The 22,646-nt window shown below is 41.1% G+C and overlaps 1 protein-coding gene and 1 non-coding gene across 2 annotated transcripts; one reads left to right on the top strand and one right to left on the bottom strand.

The window, feature by feature from the left end:
- Nucleotides 1-638: 638 nt before the first annotated feature.
- On the top strand, nucleotides 639-778 carry LOC120093435 (small nucleolar RNA SNORA48). The gene has a single exon (XR_005486495.1). It is a non-coding gene; the product is annotated as a small nucleolar RNA SNORA48 (small nucleolar RNA).
- A 14,622-nt stretch (nucleotides 779-15,400) lies between these two features.
- On the bottom strand, nucleotides 15,401-19,575 carry Sostdc1 (sclerostin domain containing 1). The gene is made up of 2 exons (NM_153737.2): nucleotides 19,304-19,575; nucleotides 15,401-16,746 (listed from the first exon to the last, which is right to left on the bottom strand). The coding sequence occupies exons 1-2, from the start codon at nucleotides 19,506-19,508 to the stop codon at nucleotides 16,331-16,333; spliced, it is 621 nt and encodes a 206-aa protein (NP_714959.2). The 5' UTR covers nucleotides 19,509-19,575; the 3' UTR covers nucleotides 15,401-16,330.
- Between the last annotated feature and the right edge of the window lie 3,071 nt (nucleotides 19,576-22,646).

The raw sequence follows: 22,646 nt of genomic DNA, 5'->3' as shown, positions 1-22,646 counted from the left end.
AGCTCTTCTACCTCAGCTCTGATGCTGTGCTTACCTTCCCATTGAGCATGATGATCATTACCACAGCTCATAAAGAGGTAACAGAACGCAACAGAGAAACCCATAACCCGCAATGTCCAGTAACCACACCTGCTTCAGTTTAAGAATATTACCGATTTATAAATGTCTCAACTCTGAAAGAACTGAATGATTAAAAAGGAACTTTGTTCCTGCTCCAACATCTGCTGGAGGCAGTCTCTTGGATTCTTCCCTTACTCTGTGGACTAAGGAACACAGATATAATGTATATTTACACAAATGAGATCCAACTCTAACTATTTTTTACACAAGACATATGCTAATGACTAAGAATCAATGTCACTTAGACAATAACAACATGGCTTGCTGGATAGCCCTGCAAGTACCCAGTGTAGTCTATAAAATTTTCCATAGCCTTAAAGATTTCGGTGCACAGCCAAGCATCATCCTATCATCATCCTCCCCTCTCCAGAGCAAACTGATTATAGAGGCTCTGTTTCAAAAGGGTACTGCTGTTTTTAAATGTCTTTCTAACTAGTAGACGCCAGTAATATTTAATGGCTCTACATATTTTGTTTGCTAAAGTTGCCTCCAACTATTGCCTTAAAACTCATGTTATCACCCCCTGGCAATGGGCAGCGAGACATCTTAATGGTGGTGATGTTCTTTTATCAGACGCAGAGCAGATGGCAGTCCTTTGTTCATCCTAGATTGATGCTTGTCTTGGTGGCCAAAGCTGTTTTATGCCAAGGACATATAAAAATCAAATCAAATCCAAGCAGCTCAGGGTGGGAGGAGGAAGACAGAGAAAAACCTTCTTTCCACCATGCCAGGCCACATGGTGCAAAGAGGGGTGTAAGTGAGCCAGCCCCAAGACAAGAGTGCCAGAGAGCTGGACCCACCTCCAGACTGGATACAGGGGTGATGCTCTTGCCCCTTCCTTCACCACTTTGTGGCACCACCCAGAGAGTTGGCCCTGGGGTCATAAGAATGGGAAAGCTGGCCCTTTTCTGTGTCTGTACTTAGAATAGTGGGCCCTATACATGGTCTGGGCAGCACAGTAGAGCTGTCCTTGATGGAGAAGGCACAAGTAAGCCGGCCCAGAGTGAGTGAGAGCCAGAGAGCTGGCCTAGCCCCTTCTATGCTGCGAGAGTGCTCCACCAGAGAAGCCTGAGCAGCACAGTGGGGCTGGCTCTGGAGGCATAGGTGTTAGTTAGCCAGCCCCAAGGGCCTGAGAGCAAGAAAAATGACCCTGCTTCTTGCTGGTAGCAGCACTGGGTGACCTAGCTGGAAGAGTCCTGGATAGCTCACCTTGGTGATTCTGATGAGAGCTGTAGACTGACAGGCTCAGTTACAATCCAGGCCCAGATTCAGGGCTCTGAGTTGGCCCACCCCAAAATCTGTAAAGTCTACAAACAGTTGGTATGCAATACGGCCAGGTCTGCTGATCCAAAGCTTCAGGGTCTCACGACACAGGGCAACAACAGGATAGTCAGGAGGAGTCCCAGTGAGGTTCCAATATCGGTGTCATCATAGAAGACAGAGCTCACACACACATCTATGGTCACTTGATCTTTGACAAAGGAGATAAAACCATCCATGGAAAAAAGACAGCATTTTCAACAAATGATGCTGGTTCAACTGGAGGACTTCAAGTAGAAGAATGCAAATTGACCCATTCTTATCACCCTGTACAAAGCTCAAGTCCATGTGGATCAAAGATCTCTACATAAAAGCAAATACACTGAAACTAATAGAAGAGAAAGTGAGGAAGAGCATCAAACACATGGGCAAAGGGGAAAATTTCCTGAAGAGAACACCCAATGGCTTATGCTATAAGATCAAGAATTGACAGATGGGACCTCATACAATTGCAAAGCTTCTGTAATGCAAAGGATATTGTCAATAGGACAAAATGGCAACCAATAGATTAGGAAAATATCTTTACCAATCCGACATCTGATAAAGGGCTAATATCCAAAATATCCAAAGAACTCAAGAAGTTAGACTGCAGAGAGCCAAATAACCCTATTAAAAATGGGGTACAGAGCTAAGGAATGACTGAGAAGTACCTAAAGAAATGTTCAACATCCTTAGTCATCAGAGAAATGCAAATCAAAACAACCCTGAGATTCCACCTCACACCAGTCAGAATGGCTAAGAATAAAAACTCAGGTGACAACAGATGCGGGAGAGGATGTGGAGAAAGAGGAACACTCCTCCATTGTTGGTGGGATTGCAAACTGATACAACCATTCTGGAAATCAATCTGGAGGTTCCTGAGAAAATTGGACATTGCACTACCTGAGGACCCAGCTATACCTCTCCTGGGCATATACCCAAATGATGCTCCAACATACAACAAGGACACATGCTCCACTATGTTCATAGCAGCCTTATTTATAATAGCCAGAAGCTGGAAAGAACCCAGATGCTCTTCAACAGAGGAATGGACCCAAAAAATGTGGTACATCTACACAATGGAGTACTACTCAACTATTAAAAACAATAACATCATGAAATTCTTAGGCAAATAGATGGAACTAGAAAATATCATCCTGAGTGAGGTAACCCAGTCACAGAAAAACACACTTCTTTTTTTTTCCTTTGAGTATTTTTCTTTTTCTTTTTTTTTTATTAACTTGAGTATTTCTTATATACATTTCGAGTGTTATTCCCTTTCCCGGTTTCCGGGCAAACATCCCCCTCCCCCCTCCCCTTCCTTATGGGTGTTCCCCTCCCAACCCTCCCCCCATTGCCGCCCTCCCCCCCACAGTCTAGTTCACTGGGGGTTCAGTCTTAGCAGGACCCAGGGCTTCCCCTTCCACTGGTGCTCTTACTAGGATATTCATTGCTACCTATGGGGTCAGAGTCCAGGGTCAGTCCATGTATAGTCTTTAGGTAGTGGCTTAGTCCCTAGAAGCTCTGGTTGCTTGGCATTGTTGTACATATGGGGTCTCGAGCCCCTTCAAGCTCTTCCAGTTCTTTCTCTGATTCCTTCAACGGGGGTCCTATTCTCAGTTCAGTGGTTTGCTGCTGGCATTCGCCTCTGTATTTGCTGTATTCTGGCTGTGTCTCTCAGGAGCGATCTACATCCGGCTCCTGTCGGTCTGCACTTCTTTGCTTCATCCATCTTGTCTAATTGGGTGGCTGTATATGTATGGGCCACATGTGGGGCCGGCTCTGAATGGGTGTTCCTTCAGTCTCTGTTTTAATCTTTGCCTCTCTCTTCCCTGCCAAGGGTATTCTTGTTCCCCTTTTAAAGAAGGAGTGAAGCATTCACATTTTGATCATCTGTCTTGAGTTTCATTTGTTCTAGGCATCTATGGTAATTCAAGCATTTGGGCTAATAGCCACTTATCAATGAGTGCATACCATGTATGTCTTTCTGTGATTGGGTTAGCTCACTCAGGATGATATTTTCCAGTTCCAACCATTTGCCCACGAATTTCATAAAGTCATTGTTTTTGATAGCTGAGTAATATTCCATTGTGTAGATGTAGCACATTTTCTGTATCCATTCCTTTGTTGAAGGGCATCTGGGTTCTTTCCAGCTTCTGGCTATTATAAATAAGGCTGCGATGAACATAGTGGAGCACATGTCTTTTTTATATGTTGGGGCATCTTTTGGGTATATGCCCAAGAGAGGTATAGCTGGATCCTCAGGCAGTTCAATGTCCAATAGAAAAACACACTTCTTATGCACTCATTGATAAGTGGATATTAGCCCAAAAGCTTGGAATACCCAAGATACAATTCACAGACCATATGATGTTCAAGAAGAAAGACCAAAGTGTGGATGTTTCAGTACTTCTTGGAAGGGGGAATAAAATACCCACAGGAGGAAGTACACAGACAAAATGTAGAGCAAAGACTGAAGGAAAGGCCATCTAGAGACTGCCACACATGAGGATCCATCCCACATGCAGTCACCAAACCCAGTCACTATTGGGAATACCAAGAGGTGCATGCTGACAGGAGCTTGATATAGCTGTCTCCTGAGAGGCTCTGCCAGAGCCTGACAAATACAAAGGTGGATGCTTGCAGCCAACCATTGCACTGAGAAAAGGGTCCCCAATGGAGGAGTTAGAGAAAGGACTGAGGTAGCTGAGGAAGTTTGCAACCCCATAGGAAGAACAACAATATCAACCAACCGGGTCCCCAGAGCTCCCAGGGACTAAACCATCAATTAAAGGATACAAATGGAGTGACCCATGACTCCAGCAGCATATGTAGCAGAAGATGGCCTTGTCAGACATCAGTAGGAGGAGAAGCCCTTGGTCCTGTGAAGGCTCGATGCCCCCATTGGAGGGGAATGCCAGGGTGGGGAGGTGGGGGGAATAGGTGGGTGAGTGGAGGAGGACCTTCATGGAGGCAGGGGATGGGGAAATGGGACAGGGGGTTTCTGGAGAAAAAGTGGGGAAGGAGGATAATATTTGAAATGTAGGTAAAGAAAATACCCAATTAAAAAATGAAAAAAATAAGAATTTAAAAAGCAACCAATAAAGTACAATTCCAAGGATATATACCTAGCAGTTCTAGAACCAGACCAATGACTCATAGCAATGAAGATTTGCAAGTGAAGATGTGAGGCACACTGTGACATGCTACAGCTTCCAACACGAGATGTTCCCTATGCTGGTGTGTGTGTGTGTGTGTGTGTGTGTGTGTGTGTGTTTAATTTGGGCAGTGAAAACAGTGAAAAGGTTGCAAGGACAAAGGACAGATATGAGGAGAGAGGGAGACAAGTTGAGTGCATGATGGGAAACTCACAAAGAATCACCCTCATGTTATCTTCAACAAGAAAAATGATTTTAAGTAATAAATAGGAACCTTCAGATTTACTATAAAGGTTAGAAGAGTAAAGACCTGAAAACGCAACTGGATGCGTATAAAGAGTTGTAATCGGGGATAGGCTTACTCAGGAATGGACTTACTGCTCAAACAGGAGAGCCTGAGCTGGATCCCTAGTACATACATGCAATGCTAGGCGGAGAAGCATCTGTCTGTGTTCTGGCACGCCAGAGGTGGAGACAGGAGCATCCCTGGACCTTGCTGGCCATCAAGCCTAGCCAAACTAGCAAGCTCCAGGTTTAATTAGAAACCCTAACTCAGAAGACGGGGGAGGGGAAGGACACTTGGGGAGGACACTTGACAATGACCTTTGGCTTTATACCTATGTAAAAAAACGGGGCTTCACAGACAGCTGGGGCTGGAGACAAGCAGATCCTGGGGACTTGCTAGCAGCCAAACTAGTCAAAACATCACTGTCCAGATTCTTAAAAAAAAAAAAAAAAAAAAAAAAAAAAAAAAAACACTGTCTCAAAAAACAGTAGAGGTTAGAAAATGGCATATGATGTTAGCATCCGGTTGCTGCAAACATGCACACAAGTGCACCCATCTCCATATGCACACACATTCATATACTATACATACACACACACACACACACACACACATACACACACAGAGACATACACAGACACACACATACACACACACAGACACACACATACACACACATACACACACACAGACACACACATACACACACACAGACATACACACACACAGACACACATATACACACAGACACACACATGCATACACATATGCTCGCATGCAAAAAATTAAATGTTTTTAATCTAGTTCTTTTATGTATGAAGATAGATGCTTCTGAAAAAGCTTTCCTAAGATTATATGTACTAAATATAGAGGTTTCCGCTGTACTTGGCAGACTTCATAATCAAAAACAGATAAGTGTTTCCCCACTATAGTCTCCTTACTTGCAAGGCTTTAACTCAAATCTTTGTAGCACTATCAATGTTGTCTTCTGAAATATATTCTTTCAGCTGTTACGTCCAAATAGTTCAACTTGGGAAATGCATGACAGCGATGCTTCCCTGCAAGCCCTGCTCACGAACAGGACTGTGTATTTCCCTTCGCACTTGACACTAGAGCACGTGTTCTTCTCCCAATTGGAATACAATTTGTACACTGCTGTATTCTTAGAACCTCATAGGCACAGAGTATGTTCCCAGCAACTGGTAGATGAAGGAGCTGGTTGGCAAATGACTTTAGAGAAGCACAATTTTCTCTGCTAGAAAGATCTCTATTCTGTTGCGGTCACAATATATATGCTTAGCATTTTTTCAAAAAAAAACCCTTCAATAAAATCATAACATTATTTTACAATTAAACCTTATGAGCTGTGCTCCCATTTTCTTATCATGTTCTCTAGAATCACATAGGTAATAGATCAGCAGGAGAGCTTTTTAATAAGAAAGAAAATTCTAATGTGTTTTGTTCCAAAGTTCTCCCACTTTTCATTGGTCCTTAATATGATCCTGCTGTGTTCGCAGAGTAGAACATATCTGTAAGATACTCAAGTCTTGATTCTCTGAGGTTGACTCTCTACTTTCAACATATGTAACCTAACTTCCAGAAACAGTAAACATGAGGGAATATGCCAACTTTCATAAAGGCTTTGACCAAAATCTTACTCTGAAATTACATGACTGAGTGAACTAGAAACATAATCAGAATTAGGGTGTAGTATAAATCAAACCATGTTTGTGTCTGTCATTACAGTTGGAGACGCAATCACGTTGTTTGCGATAGGAGACGGTTTGAGAGCCTCAAGACATTTCAGGTACTATGAAGTTCAGTCATCTTACCTTACGGGCCAAATGACAGACAGAGGAAGCTGAAGCTACACTTATGAGTTCACTCAACCAATTAGCAACACAACAGACTTTTAGGTTCAAGTCCACGTAGTCTGAGACAGATTGCAATTGTGAGACAGTAAGAACAAAATGCCGATGAGTAGGTAAAAGGCATGAAGATAAACTACTCCAGAAATGGCTTCTGGGAACCTTGTCTACTTTTTAGTATGGGAGCAACTACTTAAACAGTGGAAGCTTATCGACTGTGTTTGATGAGCACATTGCCTCTGATTGGAAGAAGCACATAAAAGAAGACTTGGAGAGTGCAGACAGACTCCTCAGCAGACCAACTACTTGTGCTACTTCACAATTCAGTGTTCTGACTTCTAGGCACACTCAGAAGCATGGTGCAGCATGCTTTTTATTTAGAAACACAGTGTGCCAGGTAGACTGGGCTCCAGGTCATGCCTGCATTTTATCTAACACAAATCATTGAGGTGAAAATGTTATTACTTTTTGAAACACCAAACAATCAGATTAAATATGAGATACTTATTGCAATAAAAAGAAGACCAATTTAATGAACTTGGGAAAAAATATTGTTAGAAGTAGAAAGAAAAAAAAAAAACCTTCGTTAGATTGTTAGCACGTGTGGTAGGTTTGGGGTTTGATTTGTAATGAAGAAAACCCTGACAAGAAAGTTCCTTTCAACTCTTTGAGATTGCGACATCTCTTTTCAAAAGGCAAAAATTTGGGGTTAAAGAGATGGTTCAGGTGTTAAGAGCACAAGCTGCTCTTTCGGAGGACCAAAGTTCAGTTCCCAGCTCTAACATCAGGAGGCTCACAACTGCCTGTAACTCTAGCTTTGAGAGGTCTAAATGATCTTCTGGAGTCCACAAGCACCCACGTACACATGGACATAATCAGAATAACCTAAATGAAATAATACAGATAAAATATGTTTAAAGCAAAAAAAATCATTTATGAACCATGGATGAAAAGTAAGAGAGGAAATGAGGTAAGCAATTAGGACACTCAGTAAGATTTTAAATAAAATGAAGTGTCAGTTGCATACTGTTGAGAGCTATTAAAAAGTTCCCATTACCTTATGGCTGTGCTCAATGTTTTAGGCTGCCTCTAAATGCCAAATTTAAATTAACCGCTTTACAACTGAAAGCGCTCACTGATCCTTTTGTAGTATATTTACACAGGCTGTAAGATTTTTTTTTAAGTTAAAGTTTATATAAATTATGAAAAATAAATTTCAAATGAAACATTTATTTCTATTGAAAATGTAATGACTTCAAGGGACACGTAAACTGAGATAATTTATCTCACTCCAATTAGAATGTCTATAATAAAAAAGGATATTATTATATCCTGGTGAGGAAGCACTTACACACCAACAGGAAGAGTGTGTACTTGTGCAGTCTTCTGTGGAGGCTCCAAAATGACCTAACAACAGGTTTTCCACATGGTCCAGGTAAAACAGTCCTTGACAAATAGCCAAAGGAATCAGACCCATGTTCTTTGCTGTGGTCTTTGCCTAGATGCCCACTGCCTGATAAATGGATAAAAAAAGTATGATGCACACACACACACACTTAAAGTTTTATTTGGTTCTAAAGAGGATCAAAATTACAACTCTGCAGGAAAACAGAAGGAACCGGTGATCATTCTGTTAAGAAAAGTAAGCAAGACTCAGAAAGAGAAATGTGGATGCCTTCTCTCACTTGAAGAGTCTAAAAATAGAAGCAGAGGGGCAGGGGAGATGAGGGTAATATGGGTATGGGAAGAAGAGAAAGGCCCAAGAGAAAGCATAAAGTGTGAATAAAGTCCAGAGTACATGAGAGTTGTTGATCTGAGTACGGCCATGTCAAGGACTCCAGTGTCTCAGACCTATGAAAATAGCAAAGCATTCCTCTGGTCCAAGTATGCCTGTTGACAATATCAACGGCAGCTTCCTTCTCGGGTGACTGCAATCTTAAACTGTTCCCTACAGACATCACCCACCAAAATTACATAAATCTGTTTTCTTGTTCAGTTGTATACAATAAACCTACCAATTCCATTCAGACGGATAAAATAAACACACTGAGTTTCTGGGCTACTGCTGTTATGTCTCCATAAGAAAATGGACAACCACAAAATGCCAGCTTTTCTGAGCTACGCACATTGTAGCAGTGCATGTGCAATGTAAACACACACAAACAGGCAAAGAATTTTAAAAATATATACCATAATGAAAGCTATTGCTTTGGACAGAATGAATATATATATATATAATTAAAATTGACAAAAACACAAAGGGGAGCTGAAGAGGTGGGTCAGTGAGTAAGGGGTTCATTCAGCAAGCATGAGGACCTGACTGTGAATGCACAGAACCCACAGATCCCAGCACTGGGGGACAGAGACAGGAGGCTCCTGAGACCTTCTTGGCAAGCCTAGCCAATCAATGAGTTTACAGTCTGTGAGAAGCCCTGTCTCAAGGAAGAGAGTGATGGCAGAAAGATATTCAACATCCAGTTACACACACACACACACACACACACACACACACACACACACACACACTCGCATGCATGTATGAACACACGTGCACTCACGTACACATACAAGCACCATACATGCAAAAAATTTTAAAAAAAATTAAAGCAATGGTGTGACTGAACTTTAATGGTTGCTTATCTTTAAGCCACATCAAACAATTAGTCATTTTGGATGACCTTAAACTTGGACAAAATATGTGAGCCCCTGACAAAGTCATTCAGTGTAAACATTCTGTCCTTTTTCCCTTGGTTGAAAATAAAATCAATAATATAAGACAAGTCTTGATTTCCAGTTACTAATATTAAAGAAAATGTCTCATTTCTTTATAGAAATTCTCCAACTGTTTGACTCAATTGTTAACAGAAAATAATTCAGCAAGTCAGCTACTCCTGGTGGTACAATACTACTCGGTTGGATTCTCTCTCGAGATGAGTTTGCAGTCAGCCTGTTATTAATTCATATGACTAAATATTTGATCCTGAAAACTGAACCATCTCTCCATGAGCGTTTTTGCCATAACACCTATGATACAGCTTTTCAAGACAATTTGTAAAATATCCAGGTCAATATACCAAATGCATTGTGGGAATGATTCTCACACCAAAAGGACACACAGTAAAGGGAATGCGTGCTGGGTTGCCTACTTTAGGAGCCTTTCTTCACCGATTTAACAAAGATTTCTACTTGCCTAGCTTATAAATTGACCACTTGAATTCAAGATAAGTTCCAGTGGAGACATGCTGGCAGTGATCCTCATCTGTTCTTGAGGGAAGGGACTGTATTCAGAAAAGGAGGATGCTCTCCTCTGGTACTGAGTCATCTCACTAAACTTGGGGGCCTCTATCAGAATTCCACCAAGACACATGCTTTTTAGAAAAAAAAATATGTGTGTGTGTGTGTGTGTGTGTGTAGAAATATATGTGTGTGTGTGTGTTTGTAGAAATGATGAGACTTGCTATGATACTTGAATCAGTCATATAATATTCATCATAGTTCCCTTGTATTAAGTTCTTGCTTCATTGCTGTTATAAAATGCATGGGAAAGCAACTCAAAGAAGAGCATGTGCTGAGATCATGGCCCCATAGATAAAACCTTTGCTGAGTAACTGTTAGGAACTGAGTTCCCGTCCCCAGAATGAGCAGAGGACTGGAGGCAGTAGGATGTGTCTGTAACCTCAGTGCTCCTATGGGAGGTAGAGAAAGAAGAATCCTTCGGAGCTGGCACACCAGCCCTGTCTCAGAGAAGTGACACCTGAGGTTACCCTCTGACCTCCATGTATGCTGGCCACATGAATACACATCCATATTCACAAAGACTGAAAAAGGAAAAGGAAAGCAGGTCCAATTGCTGGCTTAGGGGTTAAAAGTGCTTTATCTCTTACAACAGACACTAGTTCAATTGTCAGCATCCAAGTCAGGGTGGCTTACAATAATTTATCACTAGCGCCTAGGGATCTATCAGCTTCTTCTGTGCACCCACATATATGTGGACATACTCACATGCATGTTCATCCTGCAGGACAGTCAGCGAGCGTGCAGAGGGTACCTGGAAGAAAATGGGGGATGAGAGATGCAAAGAAGGGCACCAAGACAAGAGTCTGATCAAGGCGACAAATTTATTTTTTCCCAAGGCCAAATTTATACCATAGCAGGGGTAACAGAGGGAGAGGGGAGTGGGAAACATTTATGCAGGCCAAGGACACAGCTCTTGTGGTCAGGTAATCGGCTGATATCAACAGGATGTCAGAGAGGTCACAACTTTGTCATATCATTAGGCATCCTGACCACCAGATGTTGGTTTCTCAGAAAGGTCACAGGTTTGTCATATCACTGGGCATCCTGACCACCAGATTTTTATTAGTCTTCTGTAGCTGGCTGTGGATTTTCCATGAACCCAGTCATATTTAACTTTAACTATAATATTAGCATCAATATTGGAGGGTTTTAAGGGCATTGCTCCCAACATGCAGACACATACATGTAAACCCAGATAAACATAAAATCTCTCCCTTTTTAAAGGAAGGGTTTTATCCTGGTTTGTTTTCTATTTATGTGATTAAACACATAAGTAAAAACATACTAGGAAGGAAAGGGTTACTTGGCTTACATGACCTGATTATAGTCCATGCTGGGGGAAACTAAGAGAACTCCATCCACAGTGAGCTGGGCTCTCCCATATCAATCATAAATTGAAAATAACCCTGCATACATGCCCATAGGCTAATCTAATGGAGCCAAGTCCTCAACTGACATTCCCAAATGACTCCAGCTTGTGTCAAGTTGACTGAACACAAAATCGCATGGTTTAATGTGGGCTTACAGTTCCAGGGAATACAGTCCTTCAAGGTGGAGAGGGTTTGAGTGACAGCAGGAGATAGCTGGCTACATTCCATGCATAGTCAGGAAGCAGAGAGAGATGAAAGTTTGTCCTCCACTCACACTCTGCTCTCTAGCCAGTCAGGACCTCAGCCCATGGGATAGCACAGCCAGGTCTAAGGTGAGTCTTCCTATCCCAGTTAAGACAGTCTAGATAGTCTCTCACAAAAGTGCCATAGATTTGTTTCCATGGTCATTCTAGAACCTTTGAATTGACAGTCAAGGCCAGCCACTGCACCGGCACCACCCTCTTCAGTCTCTTCCCCCATGTACCTCCTTCTCCCTTCAAATTCCCCCTTCTATTTGTATGTCTTTTATTTTAAATCTATAGCTCATACATGAAAGAACACATAGAATATCTGTCTGGGTCTGACTTATTTCACTTCATGTTTTAATCTCCAGCTCAAACTAATGCCTTAAAAGTATGCATGTGTGTGTGTGTGTGTTTGTGTATGTGTGTTTGTCTGTGTGTGTATACATGTGCATATGTGTATATCATAGCACACATGCAGAAGACAATTTGCAGGGTTAGCTCCTTCGGTTTTAGAGACTTAACTCAAGCTGTCAGACTTGGTGAAAAGCACCTTTTCCTGTACTCAGCCATCTCACTGCCCCAGTTATTACTTCTTTGTGGCTGAATAAATATTCAGATTTTCTGATTTGTTCAAGTGTCTGTTGGTGGCCACCTACATGACTTTCATTTCTTACTAAGACTGTCTTATAAGGAAAGCTAGCTCATAAGTGCTAAACTTGGGGTATGGAATAAATTATTATTGTTATTGTTTGTTTTGTTTTTAGAGACAGGGTTTCTCTGTGCAGCCCTGCCTGCACTAGGACTCACTCTGTAGACCATGCTGGCCTTGAACTCAGATATCTGCCTGCCTCAGTCTCCTGAATGCTGGAATTAAAGTCATGTGCCACCATCACCTGGCAAGAATTTTTATTTTAAGACTAACAAGTATTGTTAAAATTTAAATATAATCCAGATGGTGCTCTAATTGCAAATAAAATAAGATCGATTTTTAAGACCTAGAGAGTCTAAATGATGGTGAAAAACAAATCAAACATATAAAAAAGAAGCTACCAAACATTAATTTCTTGACATTAGATAATTTTTATTTTCCTGCTGCCAGATATTATTTTCTTCACTTATAAGCTCTTATTGCAAACATTGGATATAAATAAAAATGTCATATTTAATATTGCATAATAAAAATATTGTTACTTTTTACCTATTTAAGAAAGGGCAGGAACAGACTAAAGTTTATTTTGGTTGGTTGGTTGGTTGGTTGGTTAAGGTTTTTTGTGTTTGTCTTTTGTTTTCATTAAGAGATAAGGTCTCATGTTGCCCAGGCTGGCTTCGAACTCACTAAGAATTAGTGAATTTAGCATTGTCTTGCCTTTATTATCTAAACACTGAGATGACAGACATGCATCTCCATGCCCAGTGTTTCTGTGGTGCTGGCAACTGAAGCCAGGGCTTCGTCTGTGTTAGACGAGCACTTTACTGACTGAGGTGCCTCTCCATCAGAGACACTGCCTTTTACATTAAGCAGGCTTATACACTAAACTTGCTGGGTTTTTAAAAAGAAAAAAAATGCACTAAAATAAAAAATATTAAGAAAGTGTTCTGATTATTGTCTTTTGTTATTTATTGCTGTTTCAAGTTAGGCATTGATCTTCCTGTGTAGCTGAGGACAGTCTTGAACTTCTGGTCCTCTTCCACCCACTTCCAGTGCAGACTGGCTAGTTACAAATAGTATAGTTAGCAAATAATGGTGACTAGCAACCAAAATATTAATTTTTTTCAAATAGATTTATTTTTATTTATTTATTATTTAATGTGGTGGGAGGGGGTGTATGCTGACAAGCCTAAGTCTTGTCACAGAACTAGTTGTGGGAGTGAGTTCTCACCTCTTACCTACCATGTAGGCCCTGGGGATTGAACTATGCTTGTCAGTCTTGGTGACAGGCACCATTGTCCTTTGCCCTGCAAATAGACACTTTAAAGGCTGCATCTCCTTGCTTAGTTTAAGTGCAGCACACTATACATATTATTTGCATATGTAGTAGTAATTATTCTTCCCTATTCTTATTGATATACATGTCTGAATAACTGTCAATATAGCTATAAGTGTCAATATATCCACGTACATATCTACCAAATTACTTAAAATGTCCCTTTACCTATAAGAACCAAAATAAATCTAGTGAGTCAATATTTTGGTAGGTAGATCTTTTGAGAGTAAACCAGAGGGCATTCTGTGCTAAAATTACTATAGTCTCTCCTTTGGAAATGATCGTTACCAAGGCGATAATAAAGTATTGTACAGCTTATCAAACTGGAACCTGAGTTAACGGTTTAAAAAAATACCCAAAGTATAAAAAGTAATTCAGATGCAGCACTTTAAAAAAAAAGATAACAGCTAAAATCTGTTCTTCCTGTTGATTTTTAATCTTTACTTCTCTGAAAGAGATTTTACTCCAGGCCCTTCCAACTGACTGCTGACCTTTCCTTCTCATTTTGCATTAAATACTTCACAGTGAGCACATCGTCAGTGCCGTACAGCCAGATATGGACTAGCAAGTTGAATGTGAGCATGAAAATTAGGTATAATCGTTGCTTCAGTGGAAACTGTTGGAAATCTTGTTTGTGTGCTTACTTTACTCCACACCCTGCGCCCTGCTTAATCAGAACTTGACCTTGATTATCTCCTCTGAGATGTTCACTCAGTGTTTGGTTAGTGAAGGACAGAGTCTTCATGTGTTTGAAACCATGGTCAGGACAAGTTTCTGTGACCAAGCAAATAAAACCAGCGTATGGAATCACACATTTTGGTATAGTGATAAAATCGTGAGTGTCCCATATATTGGTATGATATATTGTAAAACAATTTAAGATCTGGAGGACAAACCAATAGTCAAATGGCATTTGTTTATCATTAGCATGACAGTTGATATTGTTTGGGAGTTCTTTCCTTGCTTCTGTGTTCCCCCTCTGACAGCATTCTGTATGTACATGTGATGCTCAGACTTGTGACTGCCAAACAGGACTCCTCAGCCCTCCTTAGCCCTCTTTAGCCCTCCTTAGCCCTCCTTAGCCCTCCTTAGCCCTTCTTGTGCATCAGCTAAGGGGAAAGCCAGCCTCTCTGACTGTTCTCTTGTAGAGACCTCAATCATCTGCTTCAGTGAGCATCAGTCATCTACCCAGGGGATCTGGTCCGGCTGCCACTATGTTACCTAGTCTAACAGTATGCCAAACTGAGAAAACCATAGAATAACCTGGGAACCTTCTTCTTTGTTCAAAGTTCCCTAAGGTCAGGTCCTCTCCCCACTGCTGTTCCTTTCCTCTCAGATTTAGCTGCACGATGAAACCCTGGAACTTCTGAGGTAACTGTGATGGAAGCCTTTCAACGGCCCCTCCCACCCAGAGGTTAGAAATGGATGCGCTCCTTACAACTCACCATTGGCCCGCCCATCCTTCCAGTTTACCTCAATTTCTGAAGATGTGGCACCCCATGCCTTTTCCCTCCTCCTCCTCACCTCCAAATGTATTAGTTTAGCAAAGCTTGATTGTAAAGGCCATTTTCTGGGGCTGGGGCTGAGGCTGGGGCTGGGGCTGGGGCTGGGGCTGGGGCTGGGGCTTAGTTCAAGAGTGGAATCCAGGCTTAGCACTTCCTGGAACCTAAGTTGGATTCCCAGCAACAACAGAAAGCAGAGATCACACTTATAACTTTATTTTACAGTATCTGCAAGCATGCATGTCAGAGGCAAAGACAACAGCATTTAGTGGATATTTATGTTTATTAAAAGAAACCGATGGTACCGAAGGTCAAGCTGCCTTCTGATTTCATGGACTAAATAATAAAGTATTACATAACTTCAGCTTTACAGGGAACCACGCTAATGACAAAGTGTATGAGGAACCGTGTAATATATAAGGAGTCTAAAATATTTATTTTTACATATCTACAACATGTATTTTCATATTTCTAGACCAACCACAAATCGTATTGGGAAATATTTAGGTACATGAAAAAGCTTCAAAATATAAAAAAAATTAACATTTGGAAAAAAAATCACATGCGCGAGCTCATTAAATAACAACATCGACAAATAAATAACCGGCTTTACCTACTAGCTGCTGCCTTGCATTGCTGGCATTCCACTCCAAGAGAGGTCAACACGAGGGGGATAATTTCACACTGAGACTGGAAAATGCCACCGGGCTTATTTTTGAAGTGAAATGTCACAAGGTTTGCCTCTCTTTCAAAGGAAGCTAACCCCTGGCTGTCAAACTATTCCCATAAAAACTACTGGAAAAGCCCCTTTGTGAAATGTTCTGTGAAGATACATTTTTTTTTTGATTGAACTTCTCCGGTTCGGAGGGATTTAGTTTGGGAAGGGTAAAGGGTGGGCTAGGGAATGGAGCGCGGTTTAAACTGTAACAGGATGCAGCATCAGGTGCTTTTGAAAGAAATGACTGGGGGAGGGGGTGAAACTATGGGATGCCTGGCTTTCACTGCAAACTACTCATTACATCTTGAGAAACTTGCAAAGGAAAAGCTAGTCCCAGAGAAGGTCCCAGAGAAGGACAGCCTGCTGGGCCTGATCAAAGCAGAAAGCATATACTTTCAAGTGAGAAAAGAGCAATGGCAGGCTCGAGCGAGTCTTCCACGCAATCAAATCTGGGGAGCAGATGCTTTCTAGTCAGTCCAGCTCTAGCTCAGACTGTGCTTGCTGGATTTGCTGGCTCTCTTCCGCTCTCTGTGGTGCTGGGCGGGCTTGGCGGGAGACACGCTTTCAAAGTTGTGGCTGGACTCGTTGTGCTGCCGGGTGTACCTCTTGCACTTGCACGCTGTGACCACGGTGATTTTGTAGGTGCGTGTGCTGCCGTCCTGACACTGCAGCTGGATTCTCTGGGTGCGCGTCTTGTCGTTGACACACCGCCACTCCTGGGAGCTCCTCCGGCTCCAGTACTTTGTTCCGTAGCCTCCTCCGATCCAGTTGGGAAGCACTGGCAAGGGCAAGCACTCACCCGCGCACACCAGCTCCTTCAGAGGGCTGATGCTGGTGCACTGGCCATCCGAGATGTATTTGGTGGACCGCAGTTCCCTGCAGCCCACTTGAACTCGACCTGCAAGAAACAGGACAGAACTGCATCAGAGACAGAATGTAACTGAAGGTGTTTGGGTTTTGTTCTTGTTTTAAGTAATTTGCAGGGACTCTCTCTTTATAGAATATGTATATAATATAATATCCAAATTACAGCAAACTGCGATGTACTGTATTTTCACAATGCAAGTCTGTGGGAGGGTTGGAAGACACTTTTATTATAATGGCCAGCCTACATAAAGGCTGTAACTTTAAAGGCTGTAACTTTGGAGTGGGAGGGGAGAGAGAGGGGGGGGGAGACAGCAAGGGAGAGAGAGACTCGTTTCTTGTCCATGTGTTTCAATAACTGATTGTTTATTAAAAGTATTGAAAAGTCACATTCTCTTAGTCTCATTCCCAACAAGTGTTCCACTCCTGTAAATATTCACTCTTCAAAGAGTACACTTTAATGTACTCATGCTCATGGGTCATATTGGTTAATGTCTGCAAGTGCTTTGAATTAAGTTTTTCAAAAATCTCTTGAGAAAATGTGGAAAGCATTTAAATATTGTGTACAGTGCATAGGCATGCTGTAATATTTTGTTTCAATTATAGAATTCAGCTGCATGGTCACACATGCATACGGGTACAACCAATGACATTTTGCATATCAAACTTAATAACTATATTCTAAACATAAATTCACAAGCTGTGTTTTAAAAATATAAGCAGCAAAATGTTTGAAATGCAAAATGCCACTACAATTCAATATTTAAAGAATACAAAAGCCCCTAAATTAGGAACGTATGGTTGCCATAACAACTTGGCTACATTTCCATGAATTTTATAGCAGAAAAATACCTAACATGTCTGATTTACAACTGCACAAGGAACCACGGTGTTCATTTCCTGAATATCAGGCATGGAAAACTTTTTGTTTTAGTTATTTGGATTTGATAAGTGTGTTCTCTAATTGGCTGTTTCTGGTCACGTGCCTCGTGTAATTAAAACAAAATTAATCTTAAAATACTTCAAGCTTTCTTTCTTGTTATTTTGATATCTAAATCCTTTGTTATCTAAATGAGAATTATTTATGACAAGCTTGAAAAGAAATCAAGGCTTATTAACCATGAAAGAGGGGGGAAAACTTAACAGAGGCAGATGAAGTGTCCAAGCCAAAACTAATAAAACCTGCTGAAATTGTTCTTCTGACTCCTGAGAACAACCCTAAAGCAGACAGCAAGTTAGAAGTTTCTCTCCAATTCTGTACCCTGGACGTCTACTTTAAGGCTCAGAGCCTAAGGGAAGTGTGTAGCATATGCATGCATATGTCTGTATACACGAGGCTAAAGCTAGAGAGTGAAATGAAAGGGTTAACGGTTTGGCTGGACAGTGTGCTAGGCTTGCCTGTATTTGGTTCCCGATCACCTTCCTGCAGCTGCCTTAGGAATGTACCTGGAAACAGCCAGCAATGATTTTTGACTCTCCTGGCTTTTTTTGTCCCTGCATGTGTAAGATTGGGCATTTTTTGTGGTGACGTTTCTCTCACTGACAATGAATACCCACCACACTGTTCAGTAACCCAATACTAGCCAGACGCTTTCTATGCTCTGAAATCATCTACCTGCAAGTAAAACACTTTGGTTTTCTTGGTGAGATATTACCAGTCATACTTGGTATGACTTTTCAAAGGTCAAAACTCTTTTTTTTCGTGGTTGGATGGAGTTTAAGGTAGAGGGGCCAGAGATTTGTGGATTTGTGTAAGGTTTCCTGTACAGTTTCTCTGTCTTTCTTCACGTTGGTTACTAACAGGAAATCTTTTAAAGGAAGAAAATAATGCAAAAGTTAGAGGAAGAAATTTGAACCCGCCTAACTAGTAGTCACTTGGCATGTATGTCAATTAAGCAAACTGAAAAGGGTAAAGAGATATGCACTATGCTGAACACTGCCATGTAGTATTTAAAAATCGCCTTTCAGTCTTTCGCAAAAACATACAATTACCTTGATTTGACCTGTTGAATAAAAAGCAATTTAGAAAACCAGGGCGCCCCAACGTTTTGTAGTATAGACCTGTTTAACAGTGAACATCAAGTCTTTATTACCTCTCCAGAGTAGACATATTTCAGACATCTGTGTGAGCAATTCCATATTTCCTGAAGCTTCCTTTCATCCTTTGTGATTCCCTATTCATAGTTCTGGTTAGTTACCTTTAGACACTTCACCAAATTTGTGTATGGTCTGAAATTACCAAGTGTTAACATGACATGAGCTCAAACTGTACAGAGCAACTCTTCAAAGCACTCTCCTTCTGCGGAGTTTTTTAAAAGCATCAGCTCAATACCCAGATACATTTTTCTCCCCAGTGGGCATTGGATGAACCATGTCTGTGCCTGCATTATCAAGCCACTGGTTCAATTATATTAACTCTAAAATCACTACCCAGGATAGAACACCAGCCTACACGTGCGCCAGATTGCTCCCAGATTGCTTTGCAAAATTATAGATGGATCACTTTAGTTTACAGTAAAGGTGTTCTACAAGAGTGGGGAGCTGATACTCCCCAAAAGAAAAAACAATCTGTACAAATAAAACACACTTACTATTTCGATCCAGTCCCGTGCTACTGAAGTGCCTGCCTCCATTCCTGGCTTGATTCAAGGTGCTGTTGCTGCTGGGGTGTGCTGAAACAGGTTTAACCACATGTGAATAAAGGATTTCTGTGGCATCATTTTTAAAAGCCAAACAGTTTTTCATCAGGATGCAGAGCAGGGGAATGAGAGAGAGATGAATGGCAGGAGGAAGCATGATGAGTGGAGGATTTACTCGGCTGAGGCGGTGAATTCTTTCCCCCTGCTTCTGCGCTATTGACTGTGGAATCCCTCCCCAAGGTTCCCTTTATATAGCCAGAGGCTTGGCGTTCATTCAGGTGTAAAGTTGTGTAGGGTTTCGGAGTGAAAACACAGAGAAGGGGTGGGATCCCCACTTGACCCTGCAAAAGAATTTTACCAATGGAGAAGACGGCTGCAGAAGAGGAGGGGCTTACGAGACACAAATTGCCTGCGGTTTTCAGAGTCGGGCTTTACTGGTCTGCGAGCCGAAGCAGGCAAGGCATAGCTCTGTCACAACTGCTACACTCCTCAGCCATGTCCTCTCGGAGCCTAGGTTCACGGTCAAGTTTAATGGAAGGCAAAGTAGGTTGCTGTTCACATAAAGAGACTGAGTTTATTTTATATCTTACACTTTTGTTCTCTATTCCCCTCAGATTTAAGAAAATGTGGGGCCTGGAGGGGCTTCTTCCCCAGTAGTTGGAAGAAGCCATGTGAGTTTTCAGTAGTGTCAGACTTGAATAAAGAATCTATTTGGTTAAATATGCTTTGTGTCTCAAGAAGGAAAACTTTTTCCCTCCCTTTTCCCATAAAGAGGAAGGCACAGAGCTAAAACCTACCCTCTGGACACACTTAAATAATGCCGCTTTGATCTTCGTGAACAACTGTCCGGTTAGGTAAATTACTGCCAGCGGTCCTCTGGGGGCTTGGGGAAGGGATAATGAGCAGAACTCTGTCTGCATTAAATTAACTCATATCGGCTTTCATCTGAAAATACACCAACACGTTTTAGCATTCGGCATGTCTCTTACACAACAGAAAACCATTTTCTACGTATTATCTACGTATCAATTTAAAGTACTTCTAGATTGTTCGTATACTGCAGATCCTGGGTTCTATTTGTATTTGTCAAACATTAGCTTTCGTAATTTCCTTGGAGTCCGCTGCTCAAGGAGAAAGTGCCATAACCATCTGGGCCACTTTATTTCCACCTGACACAACTAGTCCATGATTAGGTCTCTGATCTTTAACTCTGAAAACATAAGGGGCTAGCAGGATGACTCAGCATGTAAGGGCACTTGCAGTCAAGCTTGACAGCCCTGGGTTCAGTATCGGAGCCCACATAGTGGGAGGAGAGTGGCCTCTGGGAATTTGTCCTCTAGTCTTCACACGGGTGCTATGGCTTGAGAATAGAAGCATGAGATAAAGAAATGATTTAAAAAGAAAAGCAAATTTTATCCAATCTATTAAACATTTGAGTGGAACAACTTTTAAATTGCCTGTTTAATTATGAATCCAATTTTAACGGCTAATGTGGTTGTTAGGAAAATGTCTTAGTATGTTGTACCTCTCTTATTTCTAAGTTCTCCTCCTTTATAACTACTATTCACCACCACCTCCCCTTCCTTAACTGTGCATATCAACAGTGGCACCTACTGACATTTTGGAACGAACAATTATTTATTATATAGGCACTGTCGTGCATCTCTACTAAGATCCTTGGCTTCTACCCAGTAGCCGTCTGTTGAAAGGAAAAATAATTCCGCTACTGCCAAATTTCTCCCGGCATGTCAAAACCGTCCCTGATTAAGAACTAACAATGTTCTATCTACTTATCATCATAAAAAGAAAGTAAGCACAAGAATAGTCTAAGTATTAAATAAGAAGGAAATGGTGTTCTTTTTTCCCAGGGGAAACCTGTACTTTGATTTCGTTTTAGAAAGTATGACTTCTTACCCTTTAGAGATACAAAATATCAATAGATTAAAACAAGATGGGGTTTGGAATGAGTATCAGAATAATGCAATGGGAAGTAGTTAGGATTGTGATGTTGGTAAGCTCTTATGGGTTGAGGGCTGGTAAAGTGTGACATTCTGTTTACTCTTACATATCTTAAAAATTCTACAAAGTAAAAAATTGAAAATCAGAGCCTATCAATGAAATGTATGACCAGTAGTTGGATTTCTTATTATTGTGTATAATTTATTATTTTAAGATTTTTCCTGGAACATAATAAATCAGATTATTTTGTAGGTTAGGACAAGCATCCTTCTGAAATGGCATGAAGAATTCTTTTCCCGCATTAAGGGTCTTCATGTTAATTATAGAGTGTTCATATTGACAGTTGATCCAATGCCTATAGGGAGCAGGAATCAAAATAATCAAATCCTTCTCCAGTACGTTCTTTTTGTGTATCAGAAGCAAGAAATATTTTAGTTTGAATTTAATTATTAGGTTGGACTACATATTGAACAAATTGATATAGATTGTTAAGTCTGCATAGCCTTTTGTGTTCTGTGCTCTGTTTAGAAAGCAGCCAAATGAGGAGGGGAAGCAGTGTGCTATACCTACAATGTACACCTACAATGGCATGAAAGGTTCATCTAGGAAACTACCCTAGTAAAACAGAAACATTCTGAGCTGCAGAGATGGCTCAGCGGTTAAGAGCACCTGACTGCTCTTCCAGAGGTCATGAGTTCAATTCCCAGCAACCACATGGTGGCTCACAACCATCTGTAAAGAGATCCAATGCCCTCTTCTGGTTGTGTCTGAAGACAGCTACAGTGTACTTATATATAATAAATAAATAAATCTTAAAAAAACAGAAACATTCACAACTTAATGTTTAATGGATATTTAATAACCAAAGCAATACACTTTATTGAGAATCATTATAGTCTACTGTAACACTGGCAGGATTATAGATGTAGGCATTAAATATCACCCTTGACTCTTCCTCCTGCTCAGGTCTTTCCACAATCTGTTCTCCTCTTTCTGTGGCGTAGCCTTACTCCCTCTTATCCCTTGATTGATACCCATTTTCCTTTAAGTCCACATTGGATAGCGCTAGGACTCACTCCCCTGCCTCTGCCTTTCACATCTGGATACAGTCCTCACATCTGTTGCTCCAGAACAACAGGTTGGCAAGATTTATGAGTGAGAAGTTATTATTCTTTTAATATTATGAACATTATATTAAAAGAAATTAAATATTTCAACTACAGGAAAACCCTCAAACATGTGGAAAGCCTGGTCAATGTTGGTCGTAGCCAATAGGGAACAGGATACATTTTTCCCCATGTATTCATGCCTTTGCTTCAGCCTTCTTTCCTGACTG

Source organism: Rattus norvegicus, chromosome 6 (genome assembly GCF_036323735.1).
Source record: "Rattus norvegicus strain BN/NHsdMcwi chromosome 6, GRCr8, whole genome shotgun sequence".
In the NCBI taxonomy this organism is placed as follows: Eukaryota; Metazoa; Chordata; class Mammalia; order Rodentia; family Muridae; genus Rattus; species Rattus norvegicus.
This window is presented reverse-complemented; position numbering and strand designations above follow the sequence as displayed.

What these genes read in the sequence shown, in the direction of transcription:
- Sostdc1 (NM_153737.2), bottom strand. Translation starts at nt 19,508, where the DNA reads ATGCTTCCTCCTGCCATTCATCTCTCTCTCATTCCCCTGCTCTGCATC. An exon ending in CACGGGACTGGATCGAAATA is followed by an intron (nt 16,747 to 19,303) that starts GTAAGTGTGTTT and finishes TGTTTCTTGCAG; the next exon opens with GTCGAGTTCAAGTGGGCTGC.